The sequence below is a fragment of the Dendrobates tinctorius genome, unplaced genomic scaffold (genome assembly GCF_039654945.1).
Source record: "Dendrobates tinctorius isolate UK_male_01 unplaced genomic scaffold, ASM3965494v1 ptg000046l, whole genome shotgun sequence".
Taxonomy (NCBI): domain Eukaryota; kingdom Metazoa; phylum Chordata; class Amphibia; order Anura; family Dendrobatidae; genus Dendrobates; species Dendrobates tinctorius.
Genome location: NW_027361714.1, coordinates 41,348,282 through 41,358,476, shown reverse-complemented (window position 1 = coordinate 41,358,476; position 10,195 = coordinate 41,348,282). Strand labels below are relative to the sequence as shown.

General features: G+C 40.2%; 1 protein-coding gene across 1 annotated transcript; it reads right to left on the bottom strand.

Annotated features, from left to right (window-relative positions):
• Positions 1–6,267: 6,267 nt before the first annotated feature.
• TCF21 (transcription factor 21) lies at positions 6,268–8,751 on the bottom strand. The gene is made up of 2 exons (XM_073576121.1): positions 8,195–8,751; positions 6,268–6,696 (listed from the first exon to the last, which is right to left on the bottom strand). The coding sequence occupies exons 1-2, from the start codon at positions 8,642–8,644 to the stop codon at positions 6,607–6,609; spliced, it is 540 nt and encodes a 179-aa protein (XP_073432222.1). The 5' UTR covers positions 8,645–8,751; the 3' UTR covers positions 6,268–6,606.
• Positions 8,752–10,195: the final 1,444 nt, after the last annotated feature.

The following is a 10,195-nucleotide window of genomic DNA, read 5'->3' as shown; positions in this document are numbered from 1 at the left end:
CTCAGGCCCCAGGTGTAACGTAGGCACAGAAGGAGAACATCAGACACCGACCCCTGATGGACGTCATCACAGGGTGGACCCCATGGAACCGGCAGGACATCGGGACACAGGCAAGATACGGCCAGCACAGGTCCAGGAACATCAGCATGGCAGCTCAGGACATAGGCTGGTCAGATCCAGGACACACAGGCACAGCCGTCACCAGGAAACAAGACTGGAGACTCCCCAGGAACACAAAAGAGAAGCCCATTCAGGAACACAAGTGGGACTGACTCTGGAACACAGGCTGGACCACCAGAACCACAGACTGGACATCTGGACACAGGCTGGACATCTAGGACAAAGGCAGGACATCTGGACTCCAGACTACAGACTTGGATCCAGGCAGGGAATGTCAGGACACAGGCAAGACATCAGAAACATTGGCAGAATATTGGGCAGCGGTCGTCAGGCTTCGGACATCGGGCATGAGCTTCGGGCACCAGGCAGCAGTCGTCAGGATAAGGGCACAAGGCAGCGGTCATCAGGCTCCGGGCACCAGGCAGCGGTCTTTAGGCTCTGGGCACCAAGCAGCGGTCATCAGGCTCCGGGCACCAGGCAGCAGTCATCAGGCTCCGAGCAGCGGTAGTCAGGCTCCGGGCACAAGTCAGCAGTTGTCAGGCTCCGGGCACAAGTCAGTGGTTATCAGGCTCCAGGCACAAGGCAATGGTTGTCAGGCTCCAGGCACAAGGCAGCGGTCAGACTCTGGATATCGGACATGACATCCAGGCACCAAGCAGAGGTTGTCAGGCTCCAGGCACCAGACACCGGTATCCAGACTCCGGACACGACCTAGAAAGAAGCTCAAGTGGTGTGGTGCCAGCACCACAGGATTGGACCAGATCTGGATGGAGCTAGCACCGCATAACAAGCTGAGCACAGCGTAGTAGACACTCAGCAGAAACACCGGACTCCATCTTCAAAAGACGAACACAGGTTTATTCACAGGACACAGGTTATAGGAAATTCACTGGGTACTTGGTTTTAGACACAGAAGGACTTCAGGAACATCACACAACAGGAATCAGGGCAAAGGCTTTGGTGTCAACACAGAGACAGGACATGTCCAGGGACAAAGACATCAGCTTTCCCAGAACTGGTATCAGGCAGAACAGGAGCTGAAGACAAGGCAGACCAGGAGCAGCATGGATGACCAAATACGCATGGCTAGGTTCAGGAACCTAATGAGAAACTCTGGCAACACCAAACAAAGAAGAGGAACTTTAAATAGGAGCTGCCCTTCAGCAATAGGCTGGGGGCAGCAATTGAAGCGTACACATTACCCTTAATAAAAGCAGGGAAGGTGTGGCCACACGCAGCCTAAGCACAGACAGAAACCAGTACAGTATAGCCAGCACAAGAACTGAGGCTTAAGGCACCTGGCAGCGGCTGAAAGCCTGGACACATGTGGAAAGTCATGAACCAGCTGCAGAGGACCTCGCAACCTGCGGATAGCTTCCACAGCAGCAGCCAGGGACCGCACACGTGAATGGTTATGCAGCGGAGCAAAGAATCTACAACACATGCACGGCTATGCTGCAAAGCAGGGAACTGAGCAGCATCCATACAGGTAACAGACAACAGTATCCCAGCTGATTAGAGGGAAAGAAGCAAAGGGTAAGAGCACAGACATGCAGAGTAATGCAGGGGAAACAAGGTACAAACACACCGGCATTACACTGTCATTATGGGAGAGTGATTACAAAGCTAAAGAAAATAACCGGTTACCTCTAGTAGTCACCTACAATCCAAATCTGAAGGTGCTAAGGGGAGCTGCATGGAAATTACAACCTTTACTACAAAAAGATGCCTGATTACAATCCATTTTCCAGACCCCCCACTACTGTGCTTTAGGCAGCCCCCAAATCTAAGAAGCATCATTATCAGAAGCTCCCTGTCCTCTCCAACAGCTGGAGGAACCTTTCCTTGCAACCAGAAAAAAATGGAAAACCTGTCCATTTATGACTACGGACAAGATAAACATCCCCAATTCACATCAGGACTACAAGATCCCAGGTACTTTCAGCTGAATCACATCTAGTGTGGTGTACTTAATTATATGTACCAAATCTGTATGTGGGGGAGACTGGGCAAAAGCTACAAGGATGAATTCTCACCACCACACAATAAGAGAAAAAAGAATGGATCTACCTGTGGCCAAACATTTCTGTATGCCTGATCACAGCAGCATGGACCTGAAATTACTTGTAATGAAAGGTAAGGGCTGAGTCAGACGGCCGGATAACTTGTGCGAGAATCACATCGCACTGCACCTCTCCTGACCTGAGCAAGACAACATGATGGATTACTATGCAGCTGTCAAGCTCAGGTCAGGAGAGATGACAGCCAGTACTAGTTTTACAATGCAATTCTCACACCAGAAATACGGCAGTCTGTCTCTCCCCTAACTTCAAATCTCAGAGAGACAGGAGAGTCTGGGAGTATAAACTTATGACAACCTTTGACACACTCAGTGCAGGAATGAATGCGTCACATGGATTTATGTATTTTTACATCAATTAAGGAATTTGCTTTTCAGATCTTGTGGGGACATCACAACACAGACCCAGACCCCAATCAGAGGACAATAAAACTTTCACTCCTTATCTACGAACTGTTCCAATACTTATGGACACAGCTGTTTATCACTCTCCCATTATGACAGTTCTGCTGTATATAAATATGTGATTCTTCAGATTTTGTATTAGTCTATATGCCTGAGGAAGAGACCTGAGTAGTCTCGAAAGCTTGCAATTTGTTACCATCTTTTCAGTTAGCCATTAAAAGGTATCATCCACTGAGGACTCTCAATTCCAAATATATTTCTTTTGTATCTGTAAAAATTGTATACTATTTAGTGTCTCCGGTGGAATCCATTTTTTATTGCTCACCAATAGACTTGAATGGGCATTTCACCTGAAAATACACTTGTATGAACCTACCCTAAGTTCATGTGCATTCGGTGTCTTTTAGACGCTGGCATACATGCCAGATTTTCCAAGGAGAAGAGGCTTCAGGATGGCGGTATTTTTCCTGATTCGCTATCTCTGTCGTCATTTTTTTTGGTAGTTTAAACTTTTTAAGTAGAGAAAGACTTTTGAAGTCTGAAGCGGAAGTTGCAAAGGAAAGAACATATGCACAGAACGTTGTTTTCACATTGCTGTGCGTATGTAGATTTCTTTTGAAGGGTTTTTTTAGTGCTTTTTCAGGCGGGTTCTAAGCAGAACCTGCCTTAAGAATACATTGTCCGCGCCTAGCTTACGGCTACGTTCCCACAATTTGTATTTGATGTATTTTTACGCAGGGAAAACCTCAGTGTCTTACAGTTCCAGAAAAGTGAATGGGATTTATAGAAATCTTAAACCCACTGCACATTTTTTTGAACAGTGTAAAATGACCTCTGTTTTAGAAATCCGTAGCATATCGGGTTAACTTGTGGTAAATATGTGTTTTATTTGCTGATTTTCACTGCAGAATTAAATGAAGTAAGGACAATACACAGGTAAAAAATCCATTGTGGGCAGCATGGTGGCTCGGTGGTTAACACTGGTGCTTCGCAGCGCCACGTGTCCATGTGTTCAAATCCCACCAAGGACAACATCTGCAAAGTGTTTGTATGTTCACTCTGTGTTTGTGTGGGTTTCCTCCCAAAGACATACTGATGGGGAATTTAGGTTGTGATCCCCAATGGGGACAGCGATGGTAATGTGAATATAATGGAGCTATGTAAGCAAAGCATAATAATATGAGTTTGTAATGTGTTTCTGCACTAAATGCGCATGTAATCCACATATGCCTCAATGAATGACGTTTTTTAAAAGCTACGTAACAGGACGTAAGGAAAACACTGCAGCATTATTTAAAACATGACATATCAAAAGAAGGCAGAAACCGCAGCTGAAACATCACGATAAAAGCACAGGTAACTTATTATAGCTTATTGGTGAAAATGAGCAGCATGAAAAATGCACCGAATACTCATGGTGGGAATTTGGCCTAAGACATGTCCACCATATTTATTAACATGTGGCATTTTTATAAAGAATGCATTTAGTGTGGAGCATCACAGAGAGTTTTATCATGTGCCATTAATGCAGCTTTGTTTAAAAAAAAAAAACTATTATGGATGATGCAGATTAAAAGTAGGATTAGGCCACATTCACACTCTCAGTATTTGGTCAGTATTTTACCTCAGTATTCGGTCAGTATTTTACCTCAGTATTTGGTCAGTATTTTACCTCAGTATTTGGTCAGTATTTTACCTCAGTATTTGGTCAGTTTTTTACCTCAGTATTTGGTCAGAATTTTACCTCAGTATTTGGTCAGTATTTTACCTCAGTATTTGGTCAGTATTTTACCTCGGTATTTGGTCAGAATTTTACCTCAGTATTTGGTCAGTTTTTTGCCTCAGTATCTGTTAGCTAAAACCAGGAGTGGGTGATAAATCCAGAAGTGTTGACGGGTTTCTATTATACTTTTCCTCTGATTGTTCCTCTCCTGGTTTTGGCTTACATATACTGAGGTAAAAAACTGACCAAATACTGAGTGTGCACGTGGCCTTAGTGAATTTGGTGGATATTAATTTTAAAAATGAAATTTTACTGTTTGTATTTTTTATTATAGCTAAGCACTAGCAATAGTCTATCCTAAGTGTTGTACATGTATGACACAGTATGGCATCCCTGAGGTAAAGGCTTCCCCTCACTTCTAGTCGGTGGGGTTACCCAAAGCAACAAGAGTCTGCCGATAATGAAAGCAGGCATATAATTGGTTGTTATGGGAGGCTCCGCCCCTCTCTGCCACCAATATAAAAGAAGACGCGGAACGTGCTGCTGCCGCACTGTGAGTCCCGGGGCGTACGGGCAGTGACTTACAACCAGCGGGGAACACTGATATTATTACTGTTATTAATAATAATGTGCTGTGAAATCTCCATGATCTCTGTCAGAAGCCGCCCCCCGCAGAATGACCAGCAGTTAACCCTCTCCTCACTGCCTCGTGGCTAGCTGTTCGGGGTCTGGTCAGTGACAGCAGATCTGTATCTGTGCAGCCATCCGCGGATTAGGCAGATAGTATGCAGGACCCAGCGACCCCCTTCTAATAATAAATAGCGAGAGATAAGCCAGGGCAGAGCTGTAGGTGGCCTCAGCAGACCCCAATACACAAGGCGGCACAGCCAGGGGAGGAAGGATGGCAGACACGTCCTGCCAGCTACATGATGACCACTCACAGGATCGTCGGCACAAAACACACTGATCGATGGACGTCATGCCTCCAAAGACAATAAAGTGGGGGTGAGAGGAATCATCAGTACACCACTAGTGATAATAACACGATTATTAGCACGCTGAAGCAAAAGGTTCTAGTTCATTTGTAACTTAGAGGCAGCTGTTATTATTATTATTATTAGACTCATTTATCATTACTATAAAATTATTACTGGTTCTTTAAATACCCTTCATATAATAAACATTTATAAGACAATAAAATCGTGTCAGTAGATGCTTAGCACTAATAGAAGCTTCAATATGTAGTTGTTATTATTGCTATCAAGGTGTTTTTACCAACTATTTCCAGGTTTAGTCATTAATAATGATAGTGCGAAGTGAGAGCACAATTTAGTAACTAGATATTTGTGAGGTAAATAGGAAATAAATTATTATTTCATTGCCAGATCTTTTCCCCAGATTTAGCACAATCACTATGGTCATTTGGATTATTACTGTCAGTTTTCTTGTAATGTTACCATGATAATCCTTTTAAACATAGATAAAGATGTCTGCAGAGCATATCCTACTATTATTTAGAAAGATTTGTATTGTCTTCCTTGTGTAGTCAGAATCTTTTTTTTATTTTTATTTTTTTGGTGTCTGGTTTGTCTATCTCTTACTTCATGTTTATAAATCGAAAAAATAAAACAAAACTAATCCATCTATCTTTTTAATTATTTATCTATCTATATATCTCTTTCATTATCTATCTATCTATCTATCTTTTTAATTATCTATCCCATATCTATCTATCTATCTTTTTAATTATCTATATCTATCTATCTATCTATGTATCGATCTATCTATCCCATATCTATCTATCTCTTTAATTATCTATATCTATCTATCTATCCCATATCTATCTTATCTATCTATCTATCTATCTATCTATCTATCGATCTGTCTATCCCATATCTATCTGTCTGTCTATCTTTGCAATCAATGCAACGTGCAATCCTTATGTAAAGAAGATTTTATTCAAAGAAATATCTAATTTTTTTTGAAAAAAACAAAAATATATATCAATTTGTAATATAAATCTATATATCTGAAAATGAAGTAAACCCCATACAGGACTTCCAAAGCCCATTCTAAAGGTTTATCATATATAAACATAATGTACAAAATGATGCACAATGTTCTGAGAGCTCTTGGACCAGCAAGACTCGGGCAACATGAAATGTACACGTTAAATATAAAGGATTATGTACATTTGGTCTCCTCTTGTTTCCATAAAACTGAGATGTCCCTTTCTGCAGCTTGTCCATCCATCCATCCACAAGGCCCATCAGTTGGGTCATGATGCCGTAGTGCCACACAGGCGACTTGTAGCCACAACCTCCTTAAGGTCACTTTCAGGCTTTCCAGCTACCATAAAGGGCCAAGTCTGTCAAAAAAAGAGAATACCGAAACAATCAGTACAAACAGCACATCATCCTTTTTCCCCAGTGCAGAGTTTATCTTTAAAACCCATGGTGCCTCCATGCTTTGTAGGTTGGGGTGAGAATAAACTCAATCAGGAAGTCTGAATTTTTGTTTAAAGTTGTTTCCACTTAAGTGTATATCATTAGCTCTTCTTTTTTTTTTGCTTCATTATATACTTATTCTTTTTTGCTGAATTTTAGAATCATAAACAAATACATACATATTACTAATATAGCAACTGCAGCAACAATATTAGTAGTAGTGTCGATGATGATGAAAATAATAATAATTACAATAATTCATACTTTGAATGCTACTATTACTAATCATAATAACAGCAGTTATGTACGATTACTAATACACCATCCACATCAGCAACTCAAGTAGTAGTAATAATAATAATAATAATAATAATAATAATAGTAATAATAAATCATTACTACTAATAATAATAATGTACAATTACTGGTAATAATTGTCATGATGAGGATAACAATTGTAATTATTATTACTATTATAATTTGCAATCCAATAATCATAACTGAGGTTAGTTTTACAGTTTCTCCGTTATTTCATTATTTCCAGCAGTTTTCATTCCAGCATTTAACACCGATATCTAATTCATAAACATCGTCTTCTCCTCTTATTTTATTTTTTTTCCTTAATGTAAAAAGAGTGCTGGAAGTGCAGATAAAAACATTCCTGCCTTCAAGAAAATCCCCACCGTTTCATTATTTACAGCTAGGGGAGATAAGAGTGGAATATGGGTAGGGTGAAGTTACTTCTAGCAGTAGGTGGTAACGTCACATTTCTAGAAGGGCAAGCTGAATGTTCCACTATGCTAATGCTTAATAATACAAAACTTTCATCTCAAAATCTGTCTCTTACTTTAGTTAGATAGAATAAAAGACAGTCAAAATAAAATATATACTAGATAGAGTGACAGATAGATAGATAGATAGATAGATAGATAGATAGATAGATAGGAAATAGATAAATCTATAGATAATGGAAAATATTTAGATAGATATGGGATAGATAGATAGATAGGTAGATTGATCTATAGATAGATAGGAAATAGATAAATCTATAGATAATAGGAATTAGATAGAAAATAGATAGATAGATCTATACATAGACAGATAGATAATAGATAGGAACTAGATAGGACATAGATAGCTCGATAGATGATAGATAGATAGATAGATAGATAGATAGATAGGAAATAGATCGATAAATAGATCTATAGATAGATAGGAAATAGATAGGACATAGAGATAGATCTAAGGATAGGTAGGAAATAGATAGATAGATAAATAGATCTATAGATAGATAGGAAATAGATAAATCTATAGATAATAGGAAATAGATAGATAGATAGAAAATAGATAGATAGATAGATAGATACATAGATAGAACTGACAAGTATGGGAAAAGCTTGATGGCATTGCTGTACTTACCAGGTTAACAGGATGGATGTAACCATTCTCATACTTGTCATTGGCTAAGATCTGTCTTAGATGAGCTATATAACTTGATGCCAGCCTCAGGGTATCTAGTTTGGAAAGTTTAGTATCTGGTGGTACCCAAGGTAAGGTAGTCTTGAGCCTGGAGAAAGCTTTGCTGAGCACCCTCATCCTGGCCCTCTCCCTGGCATTAGCCGCATTCCTCTGGACCTGCTTTCCTTCATGATTGACCCCAGTCAGAGGACTTTTCTTGCGTGGGGTTTTCCTCCTCTTCCCTGTAGTTCCTCTGCCTTTCTTAGGAGACCCATTGTCACAAGCGGAACTTTCCTCATTGCTGTCATTTGAGATTCCAAAATCCTTGCTAGAATCCAGTTTCATGGCATCGCAGTCCAACATTTCCACCTCCTGGAAGTCGTCTCCATCACTCAGAGAGCCCGTAGACATTGCTGTCCCTGCTTCCTCCTATAGTCCAGGTGAGAATGGATGCCCGAGAATAATTGGGGATGTGTTTAATGAGCAGCCTGCAGGGGACACGCCTGTTCCAGTGTTTGTCTTAGGAGGAGAGCAGTGGAATTTCGTGTGGACAGTAGTCATTTATTTATGGGATGGAGGGCGGGGAGAGGCCGGGCCTAATGATACCAGGGAGGAGGAGGACATGGTCTACTCTTCGTCTCCTGCCAGCCCACGGATTCCTCCCACTGCTCATCACTATCTGGCAAGGCGTATGGAATTTCAGCATTTATGCCTTTTTCACATATTAAACTATATGATATTTAAATAATAAATCATCAAATATTTGCATCATTTGCATTTAAATCATTCAAGAATATAAAACGAACCGTTGGATTAAACTAAAAAGCTTTTGTAAAGCTATTAACTAGTAAAATCACTTTCTTTGATACAGAGAAAAAAATGTTTAATGGAAGCAATAGGGAGATTGTATAAAAACGTCCTGTGTTATCTACACAAGTTGTAATCTGCTGAACTGTATTGTCATTTCCTCCGATGTCTCCTAGATGACTGGGGTCAAAGGCCATGTAACCCCATTACTAGGTGACTAGTGCAAGAATAACAAGCTCTGTGGAGGATCCTGCATAGAAAAGGAGAGCTGATTCTGGGATACAAGGGGGAGTTTATAAAAAACAAATATTAATATTGCCTATGAATATTACTATTGATGAGATCTATGGTTTGGGATCTGTATACTCATGTTCAATGAACACTGAGAAGGCCATGATTAAATGTCTGCAAAAGAATCATAAAAGAGCCTCAATACTATCAATATCTGTTATATTTTCAGTGATTTCAAAACAAGCGCATTCATTGTATTATTCTTTTATTTATTTGGCCATTTTACTTTTTAGCACCAGGATAGCCATTTATTGCCAGCACGTTATCAGGCTATAAGATATACAGCAATGGAAGAGGCAGAATCCGACCCCTATTATTTCCTTGTGTCCCATTATAGATAGGTGTTCATGCGGCTGCTACAGGTAAGATTTGTCTTCTACTATAAAGAAGCAGTAAGAAAAAGGAAGCAAAAAATTGTTTTAGAAAGTTGGAAGAATAGATGTGATAGAAGTGAATATTCAGATTAAGTCCTACTGGTAGGGAGCAGTAAGTAACACTGAGGGCTGCAGCTTGTCATCAGCTGTGTCTCTAGACTGTAATGTGCTAGGCACATCCTCTTCTGTGTCCACTGAGGTATATATGTATATAGCCACATAGCTATCCTCTGCCAGATGTGCAGGATAAACACATCCACCTAGGACACAGACTCCTAGCCACAAGCTGGATCGATGCATATGAGACAGACACAAATATAGATAGAAAGGCATCAAAGGTGTGCATATAGCAATATATAACTACATAGTGAGATAATAATGAGTAAATATATTGTTTGCTTCCTTCCTGAGAATACATTGGCAACATTCAAAGGATGAAAACAGGATTAGTGAAATCGAATCCAGTTCTGAGACTTTTTGAGAGTAAAAA

Excerpts from the sequence above, each read along its gene's own strand:
- TCF21 (XM_073576121.1), bottom strand. The coding sequence starts at position 8,644 with ATGTCTACGGGCTCTCTGAGTGATGGAGACGACTTCCAGGAGGTGGAA. Across the intron at positions 6,697-8,194 it reads ACATCCATCCTGTTAACCTG|ACTTGGCCCTTTATGGTAGC; the intron begins GTAAGTACAGCA and ends TTTTTTTGACAG.